The sequence below is a fragment of the Dipodomys merriami genome, unplaced genomic scaffold (genome assembly GCF_024711535.1).
Source record: "Dipodomys merriami isolate MVZ:Mamm:240054 unplaced genomic scaffold, mDipMer1.0.p SCAF_387, whole genome shotgun sequence".
Lineage (NCBI taxonomy): Eukaryota > Metazoa > Chordata > Mammalia > Rodentia > Heteromyidae > Dipodomys > Dipodomys merriami.
This window is the reverse complement of record NW_027205459.1, coordinates 928,228-948,182: the sequence shown is the minus strand read 5'-3', so window position 1 is coordinate 948,182 and position 19,955 is coordinate 928,228. Positions and strand designations below refer to the sequence as shown.

Below are 19,955 nucleotides of genomic sequence, written 5' to 3'. Positions count from 1 at the left end.
AAAGCCAGCCTGGGCAGGAAAGGCCATGAAACTCTTTGTCTCCAGTAAACCACCAGAAAACAGAAGTGGTGCTGTGGCTCAAGTGGTAGAGTGCTAGCCTTGAATTGAGGAGCTAAGGGACAGTGCCTAGGCCCAGAGTTAAAGCCCCATGACTGATATCCCCTCCCCCCCCAAATGCTTGGGAACAGTACCTAGCTTCACCACCCCCACAATTTGAAGTTTCTTAAAAATAATAAAATCTTTCCAATGGTGTAATGCCTACCCCCTTATCTTGTAGTACTGGGATTTAAACTTTAAGCTTAATACTTACCAGGCAGGTGCTACCACTTGACCCAAGCTTCTAGTCATTTTTGCTTAATACCTGTTGGAAATCTAGATGTATTCACTCACTATTGGGAGTTTTTGTCCCTTCCCTTTTAAAAATACTAAAAACAAGGATTAGACTTGTCTTACTTGTTCAAAGCCTGTATTTGATCCCAGCACAACAAAACAAAACAGTAGATTGGTTGGTGAGATTGAGTATGTAGTGTTTTGTATGGGTTTGGGGGTTTAATCACTGTAAACACCAGTTAATTAGTTCTACTTCTGGTTGTGATCAATTAGTTGTAAACACCACTGCCCTCGGACCAACCAATTAGTTCTACTTCTAAAAACTAATTAATAGCTATATGTAAATTGCATGATTTTTTTCTTTTAGATCATAAACCTTGGAATACAAATGAAATGACATTTGAGATGTACATTGGTAAAAATAATTATAGGCAATGGAATTCTTCATTAACCTTGAAAAGAACCTTAGGTCTTAGAGGGAGTACTTGCTTAGATAATTGATTCATCATTAAGAAAATTAGTTTAAATACATTATTTCTTTTCATGTCTTCAAATTCTTTACATACTAAACTTTGATAGACTCATGTTAAAGAAAATCTGAATCTTTCTTACCATTTATCCCACAATTATTTTGTATTTTGTGTTTTACAGTATTGAGTATGCATGGGTTAGGAATAGGGTGTGTGATGTTCTTTTTTTAGCCTGATTTATTCATCACTTAGGTCAAATGTATTTCTAAAATATATTTACTGTGAATCTTGCTTAAGGAAAAAAAAATCCCTGAGATATAAAACTTCTTATTTTCTTGTAGATGTACTTGAGGGATACAATGGAACAATATTTGCTTATGGACAAACATCCTCTGGGAAGACACACACAATGGAGGTAATATTTTATAATCTGTTCTTGGATATAGTTTCCAGTATAGACAAGGCATTCATCCCTTATTTCTGTAGTTATTGTAAAATAATGAAACATTTTTAATCTCTTGTCACATGCCAGGAGAGATGATACACAGATTTTGTCTTGTTGCTCAACATAACCACAAAATAGTGAATGTTTTAAGCAGGAATTCTCTATTATATGAGAAAATTTGAGTGCTTATATTGATTCTACTAAGAGTTGATTCTAGCCATGTGCTGGTGGCTAACATCTGTAATCCTAGCTACTCAGGAGGTTGAGCTCTGAAGATCATGGTTCAGCGCCAGCCCAGGCAGGAAAGTTTGTGAGACTCTTTTTGCCAATTAACCACCAGAAAACTGGAGGTAGAGCTGTGCCTCAAAGTATTATAGTACTAGTCTTGAGCAAAAAAAGCTCAGGAACAGTTCCTCAGGCCCTGAGTTCAGCCCCATAATGGACCAAAAAAAAAAAAAAAAGGCTGAGATCATTGTGGCTTGAAGCCAACCAAGACAGAAAAGTCCTTGAGACACATGTCCAATTGAACACTAAAATACCATATTGGAGGCATGGCTCAAGTGTGAACAAGAAAAACCAAACCAGAGATCAAGGCCCTAAATTCAAATTCAAGCCCTGATACTCTACACACACACACACACACGCACGCACGCACGCACACACACACACACGCACGCACGCACGCACACACGCACGCACGCACACACACACACACGCACGCACACACACCACACCACCACCACCACCCCCCCCCACCCCCCCCACCCCCCCCACCCCCCACCCCCCGTCTTAAGAGATTAATTTAAACTTCCCTGATAAAAATGTCAGTATTGATGGTGTGGAAACACACACACACACACACACACACACACACACACACACACACACACACACACACACACACACACACACACACACACACACACACACACACACACACACACACACACACACACACACACACACACACACACACACACACACACACACACACCCTTAAGAGATTAATTTTTGCCTAACAGACTTCTCTGATAAGAATGTCAGTATTGATGTTGTGGCCTATTCCAACTTGGCGTCTAAACAGTCCGAAGGAAATGGAGGTGTGGCTAAAGTGGTAGAGTATCAGCTTTGAAAAAAGCTAAGGGAGAGCCCCGAGTTCAGGTCCCAGTACCAGCACCAAAATTACTGGCCTATGATCTTCTGCAAATACTGTATCTGAATGTATATCATAAAGTAATGACTGCTTATTTTGATGTAATTTTCCTTGCTTGATTTCATCAAGTATAAGACCAACATAGTATTTTAAAAGTGATAATAATCTAAACCTAGTGACTACGTGAAGTTGTTAAGATCAAACACGTTGCTGAGCACCGGTGACTCACATGTGTAATCCTTAAGTGCTCAGGATGCTAAGATCTTAGGATCATGGCTTGAAGCCAGCGGGGGCAGAAAAAGTCCATGAGACTCTTATCTCCAGTTAACTAGCAAAAATCCAGAAGTAGACCTGTGGCTCAAGTGGTAGAGTTCTAGCCTTGAGCACAAAAATCTCAGGATCGGCCTCCAGGCCATAACACGTAAGAAAAGATTAAGTGTATTCCTTGTACAATAGTGTACAATATTATACTTGAGTAAAATGGCTTTTTTAAAATTATTTAGAGAGCTGTCCACAAAAATAGCATTTGCAGTTCCTATCCTCTCTTGATCATAAATTATAAAAAATATTCTATCTCTTACAACTTGTTTAAGAAATCTGGTTTGTTTTTGTACATAGGGTAAACTTCATGATCCAGAAGGCATGGGAATTATTCCAAGAATAGTGCAAGATATTTTTAATTACATTTACTCCATGGATGAAAATTTGGAATTTCATATTAAGGTAAATTACAACTTAACATTCAAACCCAATTAAATATTTAATAAGTGAATAAACTGTTTTATAAATTTTCTTAATCCTTTTGCCCTTTAGGTTTCGTATTTTGAAATTTATTTGGATAAGATAAGGGACCTATTAGATGGTAAGTTAATTTCTTGCTTTTTAATAATGAAAATAGCTCCTGCTACTTTAGTAGTAGAAGTGAGTTTATTAGTAACTTAATTAAAAAACATTAAATTGACTTATGTGTAATGGGAAAATTAAATTTTTTTGAAGTTTTAGTTATGTATCTTTTGATATAGAATAGCATACAAGTACTTTTTATGTGGTACTAGGACTTGAACACAGGACCTTGTGTTTTTGCTAATGGTTGGTCCTCTGCCACTTCGGTATTTCTTAAGTGATACTTAAGTGATATTTTCGGTACTGCACTTTGAGTTAGAGAATCTCAGTCCTAAGTTCTTATATCAGCCAGTAGTCAAGTATATTATCTTTAGGCTTAAAGTCTACCTAGTAGCATTAGATTACAAAGGGAAGCCTATTAATTGTAGTTATTTCAAAACTGGTCTAAGAGTTTAGAATAATATTGCTACTTTTTCTCTTTTCAGTTTCAAAGACCAACCTTTCAGTTCATGAAGACAAAAACCGTGTTCCTTATGTAAAGGTACTTAGGAAATAATAGAAAATGGTTATTTAGAAAAAGCCCTGTATTAACTTTTTTAAAGGATTTGACAATACTTTAAATTTTTTCTAGGGATGCACAGAGCGTTTTGTATGTAGTCCAGATGAAGTTATGGATACCATAGATGAAGGAAAATCCAACAGACATGTAGCAGTTACAAGTAAGTAGAATATTTATTATTATTAGAGTATAAATCAAGTGAATAAATCAATTTCTGGATAAACTCACCCAGTTTGATAATCGTAAGATTTTTTAAAATGTAAAATAATTCTTTAAGGGAAATTACTAGTAAAGAAACCATGTTTATTTATAGTTGTTTATTATTTCATTTCAGATATGAATGAACATAGCTCTAGGAGTCACAGTATATTTCTTATTAATGTAAAACAAGAGAACACACAAACGGAACAAAAACTGAGCGGAAAACTTTATTTGGTTGACTTAGCAGGTAGTGAAAAGGTAAAGTCCTTATGTATTCTAAGCTATATTTAAGCATTTTTGTAAACTTTACCTTGAATTGGGACTTATACATGTGTTCATTGTTGCACATGGAAAATTTCGAAATTACTTTGTTAATCTGAGAATTATAATTGTTGGTGTCAGTGCTTTATGATAGCATAAGTTGAATGATCTGTCCTTTGACCACACTTGGTTCTGCCAGTATATATACCTTGACTTAAGGATGTGTGTTTATATTGAGAATTTGTTCAATATATGAAGTGAATTTTATTAAGTATTCCTTTTCTGGTGTCTTACCTGCATTGGTGACTGCCACTGCTGGTAACTTGCTTAATCCTTTCTGGTCTAGTTGTATAGTTGTCTCTTGCTTTCCATGGAGAATTGTTTTGAAAGATTATTCCACCCTCATGTCATCCTGTGGATACCCAGAAACACTGGCATTCAAGACTCTTACCTTATATGCACAGTATTTACATGTAATTTAGGCATATCCTATATACCTTCAATCATCTCCAGATTACTAATACATAATATAGTGTAAATGCTTTGTAAATAACAGTTGTATTGTGTAAGTGACTACTGTAAAAGTCTAGGCTAGGTGCCAGTGCCTCATGTCTGTAATCTCATCTAAATAGGAGCCCACCCCAAGAAAGAAAAAATTATTAGTAGGACCTTTATCCCAACCAGTAGCTGGGTGTTGTGGTGCAGGCTTGTCACAAGAAGGTCGGTTTCCAGGCCTGCCTAGACATAAATTCAATTTGTCTTTATCCCACCAAAAATAATTAAAGCAAACAGGCTTGGGGTGTGGCTCAAGTGGGAAAGTGCAAGTGCAAGGCCATAAGGTCAACCCCTACTGCTGCCAGAAATTTAAAAAAACAAAGTTTGTGTGTTCAAACGTGAGGTTTTTTCCTAAATCTTTTCCACTGTTGGCCAGTTGAATCCATGGATACAAAGCTTTGCTGATACTTTTTTCTTTGGATTATTATTTCATTTTTATAATATTGTATATCAAATTTTAGTTCACATTGATATCAGAATAGGTTTTGATGTTTTATATTGACCTTTATGGTCAGTATTGCTGTTCTGCTAAGACTGTCTGTAACTGTGGAATGTTAGGAAGCCATTTATTTAACAATGTTATTTATTGTTAAACATATTTGTAATGTAGGTATTTTAGACATTTTTAATATTTTTAAACAAATATAGTATGTTTAAATTTAATCTATTTTTTCTGTAAGTTATAGCCATTAACATTACATTTTAGTAGATTATAGGTTTGTCTTTTCTAATATAACAAAGAGTAGCAATGAAAATCGCTATGAATTGGTTATTTGAAGAGCACAAACTAAAAGTAAAATTTGATATGTTAATAATATCTTTTATGCAACTAGTTTAAGTTTTTAGAAGAATGGTACTTGCAGAATAGTAAGTAGAACCTTAGAATAAATGCTTGTTAAATAACATGAAGCTTGTGTTTTACCTTTGCAAATTATTGATGACTTACAGTTTCTAGAAAGTTGAAAGTAAATCATCTTAAACTTGTACTTTTGTTTTATTATTGTGGAATCATAGGTTAGTAAAACTGGAGCTGAAGGTGCTGTACTAGATGAAGCTAAGAACATCAACAAATCACTTTCTGCTCTTGGAAATGTTATTTCTGCTTTGGCTGAGGGTAGTGTGAGTATACATTCTCCTTTTTAGTGCCCTGCTATTTTGGGGGAGATTATTTTAATGTAAATGTGTGTATATATACATATATATGTGCATATATATGTGAGAGAAGTTCACAGAATCTGTGTAAATTAGTTCTTTTAAGAAATTTAATTATTAATGTAAATCTTAGTTTCCATCTTGATATTAAGCTGTTAAAATAACTAATTATTTCAAGTAGTTTTTATAGGGAATTTTATATAAAGTAACCCATTGATCTTCTTTTCTTTGTTTTTATATGTAGACATATGTTCCATATCGAGATAGTAAAATGACAAGAATTCTTCAAGATTCATTAGGAGGCAACTGTAGAACCACTATTGTCATTTGCTGCTCTCCATCATCATACAATGAGTCTGAAACAAAGTCTACACTCCTGTTTGGTCAAAGGTTTGTTAAGAAATACAAACTTGCCAGGAACTGGTGGCTCATGCCTGTAATCCCAACTACTCAGGAAGCTGAGATCTGAGGATCTCGGTTTGAAGCCAGCCCCGAGAAAAGTCCCTATGAGACTCTTATTTCCAATTAACCAATTAAAAATCTGGAAATAATGCTGTGGCTCAAAGTGGTAGAGTGCTAGTCTTGAGCATAAGAGCTCTCAGGGACAGCGCCTTGGTCCTGGATTCAAGCCCCATGACCAACAATGACAGAAAAAGAAATATAAAGCCTAAAATGTATCTTTTATTCTTTTCTTGGTGCTAGACTTACTTGGGGCTTGAACTCAGGACCTGGGTGCTATACCTGAGCTTTTTATTTATTAATTTTTAATGCCAGTCCTGGGGCTTGAACTTGGGACCTGGGCACTGTCCCTGAGCTGCTTTTGCTCAAGGGTAGCACTGTACTACTTGAGACTGTGCTACTTCTGGCTTTTTCTGTTTATGTGATACTGAGGAATCGAACCCATGGCTTCATGCATGCAAGGCAAGCACTCTACCACTAAGCCACATTCCCAGCCCTTAAAGCCTAAAATGTAGGCAGACTTTTTTATATTAAATTTATTAATGTCAGATAGCTGTTCAAATCAGTGCATATTTTTAAAATGTACTTTGCTTTTTAAGTGAGAGTTCATAGGTCCATACTTTATTTTGCATATATTAAGATTTCATGCAATTTAAGTTAGTTGTTAACTTAAATTTGTATGAGAATTTTTAATTCATCATTAATAAGCATTTGAATTAGATATGATAAAAGCCTCGCATATACAATCCATTGTTAATCCCGTTAACTTATTTTACAGGTTCAAAAATCTCTAAGAAATGATTAGTCTATGAAAATTAATAGTGTTTACTTTACCTGAGACTTTGAATTATAATTTATTTTCTCAATTCGGCCTTGAAAATTAATTGCAAAAATGCATGCTCTGCATTTTTTGTTTTTGTTTTTGTCTTTAGTGAGTTCTTTTTTTAACTATTCAAAGATTTTGAGGTTGATTCAAACTTAGATGGTAATAAGTAAGCACTATACATAAAGGCTTTTAGAATTTAGTATGAAACAACTGGGGAAAAATGTGGAATATTCAGTTATTAACCATATATTATACATTGTATCTGTCAACCAAAAGTAATATCAATCATATCCATTTTTTCCAATTTTATCTCTTAGGGCCAAAACAATCAAGAATACAGTCTGTGTCAATGTGGAGTTAACAGCAGAACAGTGGAAAAAGAAGTATGAAAAAGAAAAAGAAAAAAATAAGACCCTACGCAATACCATTCAGTGGCTTGAAAATGAACTCAACCGATGGCGTAATGGTAATTACTTAAGAATCTCTTATTTTTTTATTCAGTATAGATTTAGGGCTATTTCATGAACATGATATTTTTATACTAATGTAAGTGAAAGTAAAGCATGTCCATTTTTCAGTTTTTATGTGTTAGAATTTTTTTTTCTGATATGTTTAGAGGGATAGATACCAATTACAACATCTTGCCATAGCAATGTAGTTAGATTAGGTAGAAGTAATAAAATGAATTTCCGGGACAAAGCTGAATTATAATTCCAGCATTTGGAAGGCAGAGGCAGGAGGATTCTAAGTTTGAGGCTATCCTGGCCTGCATAATAAAACCCTGTCTGAAAAAAAGTCCCTCAGGGATAGAGTGAATAGAAAAGTTGATCCAAGCTACTGAAATTGAATAAGAAAGAGTAAAACGTTGAAATAACTCATTAGCAGTCATCTGCTGCAGAAATACCAATATGTAAAATTGCTGTCCCACAGAATACCTTTGAAAGAATAAAAGTGGGTAAGAAATCATAGTATATGTTTATACTATAGTAAAATAGAAGGGCTGGGAAGGTGGCGCAGTGGTAGAACGCTTGGCCTTGCATGCATGAGACCCTGGGTTCGATTCCTCAGCACCACATAAGCAAAAAAAAAGAAAAAAGCCGCAAGTGGCGCTGTGACTCAAGTGGTAGAGTGCTAGCCTTGAGCTGAAGAGCTGAGGGACAGCGCCCAGGCCCAGAGTTCAGGCCCCACGACTGGACCCCCAAATAAATAAATAAATAAATAAAATAGGAAAGAGTGGATAGGAAGGGCAGTTTTATATTACCCATGTCAACCCATTCCCAAGCCATCTTAGTGTTTGGGAAGAAAAAGAGAAGTCAGCACAAGCTGTTCCCTTGGAATCCAATACTGGGCAGGCTCCAACTACCCCAAACATGAGGCAGGTATCCACAGAACTGAACTTTCAGAACTGCCTCAGTGCCAAGTGGGAGGCACCCTGCAATCATGGGCTTTATACCTTGGGAAGTAGACTTGATCTCCAGTGTCGGCAGTTGACTCTGGGCAGGCCTTAGGGCTCTCAGGTGTCTAGCCTGTCCTGGATATCTGGATGGGCTGACTGGAGAGGCTTTTTCACACAAACCTAATTTGCAGAGTAGAGCAAGTGGTTAACTTCTTCAAGTTGGAACGCATCAAAGCACACATACATGGAAACATGGAATCCCCAAACAGATAAAGTGCCATCACCCGACCCAAAACAAATGGAGATGAGAGAGTTTCCTGACAAAGAATTCAAAACAACTATTAGAAGGAACCTATGTGAATTTCAGGAAAATCCAAAGACAGTCCAATAAACTATGGAGAAAAATAAGTGATCAGAATGGGAAATTGAGTCAAAACCAAATAGGAAACACCAACAGCAGAACTGACCAAAAGCAAAAAAACAAAAGACTCTGTGTAGCTAACACAGATTATTTAAAATTAAATTGTACAAAAAATGAAGTCAAATAAAATTGAAATAAGTTTAAGATATGTGGATTTTTTTGTTTTAGGGGAGACAGTGCCGATTGATGAACAGTTTGACAAAGAGAAAGCCAACTTGGAAGCTTTCACAGTGGATAAGGATATTACTATTACCAATGATAAGCCAGCAGCCACAATTGGAGTTGCTGGAAGTTTTACTGATGCTGAAAGAAGAAAGTGTGAAGAAGAACTTGCTAAATTGTACAAACAACTTGATGACAAGGTATGAATTATTTGGAAGTGGTGCTGTAGCTCAAGTGGTAGAGCGCTCGCCTTGAGCTGAAGAGCTGAGGGACAGTGCCCAGGCCCTGAGTTCAAGCCCCACGACCAACCAAAAAAAAAAAAAAAAAAAAAGGTATGAATTATTTGTTCTAAGTCTGTTTTGTTTTGGATTGTTATTTATGAATTTGAATGTTAGGGCTCCTACTGCTCTATATACAGCTTCCTTGGTTTCTGTTAGCTTTCTTTTGGGGACAGGAAAGACCTTTTGTGCTCATTGCTAATGCTCTACTACTTGAGCCAAAGCTCTGTTTCTGGTATTTTGGTGGTTAATTGGAGATAAGAGTTTCATGGACTTTACTGTCTGTGTGAAGTCCTATATTTGATGCCTAGCACCATAGGAAGGAAGAAAAGGAGGGATTGAGGGAAACTTTCTGAGGAAAATTTGGTAAATGACATTGGAATATGGAATCTGATGATCCTAATAAAATATAAAACAGGAAGAATAATACATTTCTTAAATCATTAGTGTCAATCATGTGAAAAATAACATTTTGAACTTAATAGAAAGGAGGGAAAGGATAAGAACAGTAGAGTATAGGAGAAAATTACTTTCTTTAATGTATTTTAAGCAGAGATGGCCTATTTGAAATGCTTTGTATCTAATTTCAGCAGTAACTTTGAACTTTCTTATTTTTCTAGCATTTTAAATATTTAATTAGTGACTTTAAAAATAAGTAGTTTTTCCTCTTCACCTAAATGAATTACCATTTTTGATAACTGAATTTTGTTTCAAAATTTTCTAAAGAGAAAAAACTATGTTGATTTGAAAACACTATTTGTGGGCTATAGTAATTTCAGAATTTGTATGGGAAACAGTTACACTATTACTTAAATGCTTGAAAATTTTTAGGATGAAGAGATTAACCAACAGAGCCAACTGGTGGAGAAACTGAAGACACAAATGTTGGATCAGGAAGAGGTATGTTTAACTTTCTTTCATAATGCATCCAAAAAAGTTTCATTTGTTACTATCATTTGAAGATAAATCTATAGATGCAAGAATTTAATATTTTATGACTAAGTGCATAACATTGTGGCCTCCTGGAGGAGATAAATCATGGATTGATGTATAGATTAACTTCCTCTTAAGTTATTTATTTTAATTTTGCTTTGTTTTTAAATTGGAGTTTCCTTTCTCCTGGAGAGAAGAGAACTTTTTTGAAATATTTTTACCAGATGTGGTGTATACATGTAATCCTAGCACTCAGGAGGCTGAGGCAGGAAGCCTGTAAGTTAAACAAAAAAATTTTATTTTAGTCTGCGGGGTAGTATTAGGGTTTGAATTCAGGGCTCCAGATTACTTTGTTTGCTTGCTTGGTTGCTGTTCTACCACTTTAGCCAAGCTTTCTCTCTGGCTTTTTGCTGGTTATTTTGAAGATGGATTCTCAAAAGACATTTGTGTTCAGGCTGGCTTCAAAATGATATCCTCTGGATCTCAGTCTCCTGAAAAGCTAGGATTATAGACAAGCCACCAGCACCCCACCAGAAACTTTAGCATCAATTGACTGGACTTTTAACTTTTTTATAGTAATAAAGCAAAGGGGTCCAGTCATGGGGCCTGAACTCTGGGCCTGGACACTGTCCCTCAGCTCTTCAGCTCAAGGCTAGCGCTCTACCACTTGAGCCACAGCGCCACTTCCGGCTTTTTTCTTTTTGCTTATGTGGTGCTGAGGAATCGAACCCAGGGCCTCATGCATGCAAGGCAAGCACTCTACTACTGAGCCACCTTCCCAGCCCTAAAATGTTGTTTTTTATCTTATTATTGGTCTGTGAGGAAGAGTTAGGACAGTGATTTGAGTAACTTTAGATTCTTCCCCGCCCCCTAATGAACAATACTCACGTGTGGATATGACTACGAGCTTTTTTTTTGGTTTGACCAAGGGCCTTGTGCATGCAGGCAATCTTCTACCATAAATTTTTTTTATTAAGCCAGGTGCAGGTGGCTCAAACCTGTAATTGTAGTTACTCAGGAAACTGAGATCTGAGGATTGAGGTTCAAAAAAGCCAGCCTGGGCAGCAAAGTCTGCGAGACTCTTTTCTCCAATTAACCACTTAAAAACCAGAAGTAGCACTGTGAGTAAAGGTGGTGGAGTGCTAACCTTAAGCAAAAGAGCTCAGGAACAGTGCCCAGGCCATGAGTTCAAGCCTCATGACTGAAAAACAAAAAACCCAACTCCTGTAGTCACTGGTTCACTTGAAAACAAGATACAAGTCTACAGGTATTAAAGACTTTAAAAAAAAAAATCCCATTAGCTTTAATTGTATTTTTCAGCATTACTTTTTATGGAAATGAGAATGTCTCATGAATTGAAAGCACTTTTTAGAGCTGGTCATGTGGTACAGTGCTTGCATGGAATGTGCAAAGGCCCTGGATTGATCCCTACCACTGCAAAATAAAGGAAGATTGTAACTCTTTCATCGTTTCTACCCACTTCTGTTCATTTCTGTAGTCTTTCCTTTCATCTCAGTTCTTCCATATCTTTCTTTTCCTAGATCCTAGTTTGGTCCTTCATTTTATCCCACCCTGTATGGAAAAAATAGTCCCTATGTAAGTTTTTTTGGGGAGATGAGGATAAAGTTTATATCCCGTTTATAAGGGTTGTCCATCCTCATTGAAATTAATCCTGGTCATTTCATCTTCATATTTAAACATAACTGTAGGACATTTTTGGTTATCTTGGGGTTTTTTTTGTTTGTTTGTTTGCTGTTTTGTCCTGTGCATTATAGGATATTTAGCGTCCCTGATTCTAAATGCTATTATTACCCAGAAGGAACATCCCATGATTTCCAAATACGAACACTCCTGCATATTTCTGAATGTCCCTACTAAAAGCCATTGATCTGCCAGTGGCTCACACCTGTAATCCTAGCTACTCTGGAGCCTGAGATCTGGGGATTATGGTTTGAAACCAGCCCAGGCAAGAAAGACTGTGAGAATCTTTTTCTACCATTAACTGAAAAGCCAAAAGTGGAGCTGTGGCTCAAGTGATAAAGCACTAGCCTTGAGCAAAAAATGCTCAGGGATAGCCCTAGGACTGGCACCAGAAAACAAAAAAGGTCACTTATTGGATGATTGCAGTAGCTTCTTGACTAGTCTGTTCTCTCCATTTCAAATTTTATGTGCTGAGGCATAGCATTGCTCCCAGTGTTGCCCAAAGTAAATCTAAACTTCTAATGAACTATTCTAAACATCTAAGTTCTTGTTTGTCTGAACTCAATTCATAAGTCAATAGAGTCGATTAGTAATTTTCACCTAACTAAAATCTACCTATTTTATTCAATTTTTCTTTAAATACTCTCTAGAAACACCTCCTTTTCTTTCCTTTCCTTTTCTTAGTCATGGGGCCTGGACTCTGGGCCTGGGCGCTGTCCCTCAGTTCTTCAGCTCAAGGCCAGTGTTCTACCAATTGAGCCACAGCACCACTTCTGGTTTTCTGGTAGTTTATTGGAGATAAAAGTCTCAGACTTTCCTTCCTGGGCTGGGCCTTTGAACTGTGATCCTCAGATCTCAGCCTCCTTAGTAGCTAGAATTACAGGTGTGAGCCACCAATGCCTGGCTAACACCCCCTTTTCTCAACTGCCAAACTCCTACTGGTCCTGTCCTCCTTTATAACTTACATTCCACTCTGTGTTTGCCTTTTCTAGGTTCCTGTCTTATTTTACTAGACTCCGCAAAGGCAAAATGTTATCTTACATTCTGTCTTCCCCCAGGGCCTATGTAATAAGTATTCAGTAAATTTGTTGAATGAGTGTTAAACATTAGCACCCACATTTTATTTCTTGGTGCTTAGTAAATGATAAAGCCATTCGATGTGTTGTAAAAATTATATTTATTGGTGAAAATACATATTTTACTGTTTCTTTATAGCTTCTGGCATCTACCAGAAGGGATCAAGACAATATGCAAGCTGAGCTGAATCGCCTTCAAGCAGAAAATGATGCCTCTAAAGAAGAAGTAAAAGAAGTTTTACAGGCCTTAGAGGAACTTGCTGTTAATTATGATCAGAAGTCTCAGGAAGTTGAAGACAAAACTAAGGAATATGAATTGCTTAGTGATGAATTGAATCAGAAATCGGTAAGATACAGGTACTTTTTCCTTAATAGTAGCATAATCAAAGTTAATTGGAAAGTTACTTAAGTTATTTCTAAATAAGCCTTAGGTACTGATAGCATCAAGTCTCAGGATTTGATAGCATTCAGAGTCATGCTTTAACTTCAATTATCCTGTATTTTGAAACCTTGTAAGTAAAGGAAGAGGGTTATTATTTTGGTTCCTGAAGGTCTTTAAAATGTGTGCTTTCAGGATTAATTGAAAAGATTTTAGCTATTCTTAATGATAAAGTGAAAAGAACTAAAAGCCTTCAGTTTTTACTATTAGGTGATTATTCAAAACTACAAATCAAGAAATAAATACACAAAAAGTAAAGGTAATGCTGTTTAACTGAATTATTTAGAATAGTTCCAAGGACATAAAAGCATGTAATTTTTCACTAGAACAGTGAATAGTCCATCACCTGGAATGATGCCTTCCCAGCACAATGTAATAGGATCTTCTGTGGTTCTCTAATAAGTGGAAATTTTTATTTACTATTCCTTAGGGCAGGGACTACCAACCAGTGATGCCAGAAATAGTATATAGCTATAATTGTTTCAATATCACTATTCTTAGTTTCTCATTTAGAAATTGGAACTGGACTTGCACTCAGGTTCATCACATACCACCTATTTCCCAGACTCTGTACTCTTGTCTAAAGGAAAGCAGTCAGCACAATGAAATAACACTGTTAAAAGGTTTCCTTCCCCTGATGAGTTCATCTCCCCTTTTTAATCACCAAAGCTTGAAGTCAATTTAGTGCCATGGAGATTAAAGACATCATTATAGACTTCCCAAGTTAAATTGTTAAACCTATTTGTTGTTTAGTAGGTAGAACAATGGCAACATCAGAACTCTACAACATCAGAACTCCTTGTCTATTGGTTACAGTTTCTAAGACATAAATAACTGTGTCTTGTTGTGGAGTTGAAATTGGTACTATCACAATTGGTAATAGTTACAAACCCCTGGCATTTAGTACCTTATATGCTTAAACAATATTATTAGAGAAAATGTCTGTAAGTTTTAACGTTTATGAGAAGCAGGCAGTATTATGAGAATTGCAAGAAAGCTAGTATTCTTTTCTAGATTAAATCAGACAAACATACTGATATTCAGAAATTTCAAGAAATTAGCCACAAGAAGAAACAAGTTGAAATGAAACTCTCAGTGATTCACATCTGCAATCCTAGCTATGTAGGAGAATAGATAGGAGGATTGTTGTTTGAGGCTAGGCTGGAGAAAATTGAGACAACTTATTTGAAAAATAATTAAAAGAAAAAAAGGTAAAACTATACCATTAAAGACAAGGACTAAAAATGAGTAACTTGCACTGAGTTGCAACTTAAATAGCTTAAAAAATGAGCCAAATTGGTTTGGTCTTTTCAAAATTTGATGACTTTGTAGCTGTTACTAACTGTAGACTTGTAGTAATTGAACTTAGTAATGTTACTTCATCATTAGCTCCTAGATAATTGTTTAAATCATAGTATCACAAGTAATATTATCAGCAGGTGGATTCTTTTTAGTGAGTATGTAGAAAGTAAATGAAGAATGCATATTAACCATGTAGAAATTTAGCTCTATTCTGAGCTAGCATTAATTTGCTTAGACTGAATTTCCAAAGGTAAACCAATACAGCAATGAATAATATCTAGCTAATTATATCTAATTGATTTTGGAACTGCCACTTCATGACAACAATCCAGTCTCAAAAATGCAGTAGAGGGCTGGGAAGGTGGCTCAGTGGTAGGGTGCTTGCCTTGCATTCATGAGGCCCTGGGTTCGATTCCTCAGCACCACATAAGCAGAAAAAAAAAAGCTGGAAGTGGCGCTGTGGCTCAAGTGGTAGAGTACTAGCCTTGAGCTGAAGAGAACCCAGGCCGAGTTCAGGCCCCACGACTGACCCCCCCCTCCCAAAAAATGCAGTGCAATTAGTACATATTCTCTTATTGTTCTATTATGTGTTTAAGTGGTATGGTAGGAAGGGAAGTGCCAGTTTTGGGATTTTAACTTGGGAACTTGAGAACTCTACCACTTGAGCCTCACACTTACTGACAGCCCCTGCACATCTATTCTTTTTTTTTTTTATATATACACATTTTATTTCATTGTAATGATGTTGTGTAGAGGGGTTGCAGTTACATGAGTTGAATAAGGTAATGAGTACATTGCTTGCTGAACTTTGTCACCCCCTCCTTTGTTTTTTCCCTACTGTATATATCCCTTTCCTCCCTTTTCCCCTCCCCCACACACATGTATTCTTAATGGACTAAAATATGGCTACTTTACATAGTCTGTGAAATCTAAAATATTTTTTAAGCTCAACTTGGGAGCTGGCCCAAAATTCAGTAGATAGATATCTTGAGCTATATGGTACTTTATAGGTTACGTGAAAAACTTGAGATCCTCATGAGGATTTGAATTGAGTTTCGTCTGTTCTTTTCATTTTTGCTTATCAGGCAACTTTAGCAAGTATAGATGCTGAACTTCAGAAACTTAAGGAAATGACCAGCCACCAGAAAAAACGAGCCGCTGAGATGATGGCATCTTTACTGAAAGACCTTGCAGAGATAGGAATTGCTGTGGGAAATAATGATGTGAAGGTAAATAGAACTAAATATTAAATGTATATTCAACTCCTAAGTTTGATTACTGCTTATCTTCATAAGGCTCAAAGATTTTGCATTTAGAAATTATCTTAATAATGTTACCATGTAAGTATTTGTAATATTGTTGAAGAAGCTGAAGGAGGAAAGTCATAAATAAATTGGCCCGTGCTTGCTTTAAATGTTATTTTTAAAGGAAAAATAATGAACACTGAATAATTCTTCTTTAACAGTTTTAATATGCCTTGTTTTGTGTGTTTTAATGTGATTTTTATGTTGCCCAGGCTGGCGTCATAATGGGCTCAGATGATCCATGTGCCTCAGCCTCTCAAGTAGCTGGGGACTAGTCATACATCACTGTGCCCCATATTTTTCCCTGTATCTTATAATGGATACTAATACAGGTTATGTCAACATTACATATGTGGTCAAACATTTAGCAAGTCAACTGCAGAAGCATGCACATACTTCATGTTGTTAGAGGCCAGGATTCTTAGTTCTATAATTTCTTCACACCAACTCACCTTTGAAACAAAGGAACTAAATACTAGGTGACCTAACTTGCTGTCTTTAGAATCAGTCTGAATATCCTGCTCTACCCATTTTTATGGTTATGTGGAATACAAAGATACATGGGAATTGTTCCATCTTTGGATGTAAAAGTAAATTTACTTCATGTCACTGAACATTAGAAAGGGGATGTCAAGCCAGGCGCTGGTGGTTCATTCCTGTAATCCTAGCTACTCAGGAGACTGAGATCTGAGGATCGCAGTTCAAAGGCAGTCCGGGCAGGAAAGTCTGTGAAACTCTTATCTCTAATAAACCACTAGAAAACCAGAAGTGGTGCTGTAGCTCAAGCGGTAGAGTGCTTGCCTTGAGCTGAAGAGCGCAAGGACTGCACCCAAGCCCAGAGTTCAAGCCTCACAACTCAAAAAAAAACGAAGGGATTCTCAGTTGCTCTGTACATTTATGTTAATTTAAGTAGGAAAAAAAAATGGTGAAGGCTGGAAAAAAACCAACAGTAGTTATGGCTTATATGTTGTCATACCACCAGTGATAAAAACAGGTTCCTTGATGCCTTGACTGCTTTGTTACTGCACCTTTCTAGCAGTTTGGAAACAAGTCAGTCTTTCAAATAGGTATTGGGGAAGAAGACACAAAAAAACTTAAGGATGCTTAGTATTTTGTCATCTACATGTAGTTCTTTTCTGTTGAACTTTTTTTTCTTTACTCTTTTACAGTTTATGCTTTTTAATGCATTATAATTCCATCATCACAGTGTTCAGAATGGTTTACCACCATGAAAAATTTTTGCTTTACTACCCTACCTCCAAGTTTTTGTCACTATTATTTTTACCATCTATATATGCTTCTCCAAAATACTAGCTTTTCCTTAGAGTATGCATTTATGCGTAATTTTTTTGTCCTTCATTTGTTTAATATTTTGTCTAGTGTCTGTATTGAACTCAGAGTCTCATGTTTGTTCCGCTTGCTTGCTTCATCAGCAGGCACTACTTGAGCCTCACTTCAGCTGGCTTTTTGCTAGTTATTGGAAATCTAGTCTCATGGGCTTTTCTGCCTGGGTTGGCTTTGAACCTAGATTCTAGATCAATCTCAGCCTTCTTAGTAGTTAAGATTATAGCAGATGGTTCCTGCCTTAGTTGATTTTTGAGACCAAGTTTTAATATGAGCCCCACCTGGAGCTCACTTTGTATAGGCCCCTGCTTGTCTTGTACTTTTGATCCTGTCCATTGTATAGCTCAGGCCTGCTACAGCAGTGTGCCACCAAGCCAGCTGTTTATAGGCTTTTTAAGAAATTTCCAAGTGGTCTTCCAAAGTGACTAGCAGTTTATATTCCTACGGTGTTTAATGAGAATTGTTGGTTAATCCTCAGTCGTATTTAGTATTAGGTTTTAAAAAAAATTTTGTAACTATCTGTTTTTAATATTTTACTATTTTAATTTGCAGTATTTTGCAGAACTGAATTTTAATTTTAATAGAGTCTAACTTGCTCTTTTGTTTTCTTGGATTGTATTTTTGGGTACTATTTTAAAAATTTATCACCAAAATAAGATTTTCTCCTATTTTGCATTTACGTTTAGGTCTCTTGGAGCTAATTTTCCTGTAAATATTAAGATTCAGTGTTATTCGTGGATATTTTATTAGAGCACTGTTTGTTGAAAAGAATGTCTTTCTGCATTGAATTCCTTGGCCCTATGTCAGAGATCAGTTGATAATGTATTTATGTGGGTCTATTCCTGAGCTCTGTATTCTTCTGTTCCATTGACCATTTGTCTTCAGTACTATATAGTAGTTATCCTTATCAACAGTTTGGTTTTTCATGGTTTCAATTACTATAGTACACTGTGGTATGAAAATATTAAATGCAAAACCCTAGGAATAAATCATGTATACATTTTATGGTCTATTTAGTGTGTTATAATTTATAGTTATTAAAATTCCTGTTTTATTAGATATTATTGTTAATCTTTTACTGTGCCCAAGATAAACTTTATAGGTTTGCATAAGAAAAAAACAGTGTCAAGATTTCAGGCAGCCATGGAACAGTTTTCAGGGAAAGGAAACTTGGTATTGTCTTGATTCTTACAGTCTTCTTACAGTAACGCTTTAGCATCTATCTTTAATATTGTTGGGCACCCTCTATATAAATTTCAGAAACAATTTTTCAATATTTGTAAAGTAACTTGTGATTTGGGGATTAAATTCTTTCATGCTTTTTACTTATGATCTTGATATATTGGGTTTATTGCCTTTGTTGCCTTTTTGTGTATTAGTTTGTTTTTGTGCTAATGTAAGTGAAACTTTCATTTTTGTGGTACAGGGGTTTAAGCTCACTACTTTCAATATGCTAGCCAGTGCTCTGCTGCTAAGCTTTAACCCCAGCCTGTATGTTTATATTCCAAATTAAGTGGAATTACTCATTGTTGTTATATAGAAGTTGGTTGACTTTTATACAAATCTTATAGCCTTCAAATGCCACTATAGTTAGTTTCATGAGTTTTTCTTGATGGTCATATCATTAGGGAAAGTAAAAACAGTATTTCTACCTTCCTAAACTCCATTCTTCATTGATTTTTTTTTTCCTTGGGGTGTAGTCATTGAGAATAGGGTCTTATTGTGTAGCCGAGCATGGCTTCAAATTTGCCATCTTCTTTTTTTTTTTGGCCAGTTCTGGGGCTTGAGCTCAGGGCCTAGGCACTGTCCCTGAGCTGCTTTTGCTTGAGGCTAGCACTTTACCGCTTGAGCCATAGCACCACTTCTGGCTTTTTCTGTTGATGTGGTACTGAGGAATCGAACTTAGGGCTCATGCATGCTAGGCAAGCACTCTACCACTAAGCCACATTCCCAGCCTAAATTTGCCATCCTCAGCATCCCAACTGTTAGGACTATAGGTGTATGCCAAATGCCCGCCTGACATTGGAAGTGATGGAAATTTTTAATGAAACCCCTAAAAGATAAGGAATGTGTAGATCTTCCTTGCTGAGCTTAAAAAATCCTTTCTCTTTCATCTAAACACCTCTTACTTGCTCAGTCTTAATCTGAACTCGTACACAGTTAACAAAAAATTTATGGAAGAGTTCTTGTGAAAAGGAAATCCAGCCATTTAAAAGAACATAAATCTATTAGTTTAAGTTGTAAAGTAGGAAAGACAGGCTAGGACTAGTGGTGTACATCTGTTACTCAGGATGCTGAGACTGAAGCAGGACAGTTTTGAGTTCAAGGCTAGCCCGAGCTAACTA

The 19,955-nt window shown here is 36.2% G+C and overlaps 1 protein-coding gene across 2 annotated transcripts in view; it reads left to right on the top strand.

Annotated features, from left to right (window-relative positions):
• The window catches only part of LOC138805117 (kinesin-1 heavy chain), a 41,190-nt gene that overhangs the window by 10,159 nt on the left and 11,076 nt on the right, over positions 1-19,955 (top strand). For both annotated transcript variants that reach the window (XR_011365445.1, XM_069989707.1), the window contains exons 3-15: positions 1,142-1,215; positions 3,017-3,121; positions 3,212-3,260; positions 3,727-3,782; positions 3,873-3,960; positions 4,135-4,259; positions 5,832-5,936; positions 6,214-6,359; positions 7,572-7,720; positions 9,240-9,433; positions 10,343-10,411; positions 13,361-13,567; positions 16,048-16,191. Coding sequence is in view for 1 of the 2 variants with exons in the window: in XM_069989707.1 (XP_069845808.1) it covers positions 1,142-1,215; positions 3,017-3,121; positions 3,212-3,260; positions 3,727-3,782; positions 3,873-3,960; positions 4,135-4,259; positions 5,832-5,936; positions 6,214-6,359; positions 7,572-7,720; positions 9,240-9,433; positions 10,343-10,411; positions 13,361-13,567; positions 16,048-16,191 (1,511 nt within the window). In the remaining variant the exon portion in view is untranslated. The remainder of the gene's footprint in view (positions 1-1,141; positions 1,216-3,016; positions 3,122-3,211; positions 3,261-3,726; positions 3,783-3,872; positions 3,961-4,134; positions 4,260-5,831; positions 5,937-6,213; positions 6,360-7,571; positions 7,721-9,239; positions 9,434-10,342; positions 10,412-13,360; positions 13,568-16,047; positions 16,192-19,955) is intronic.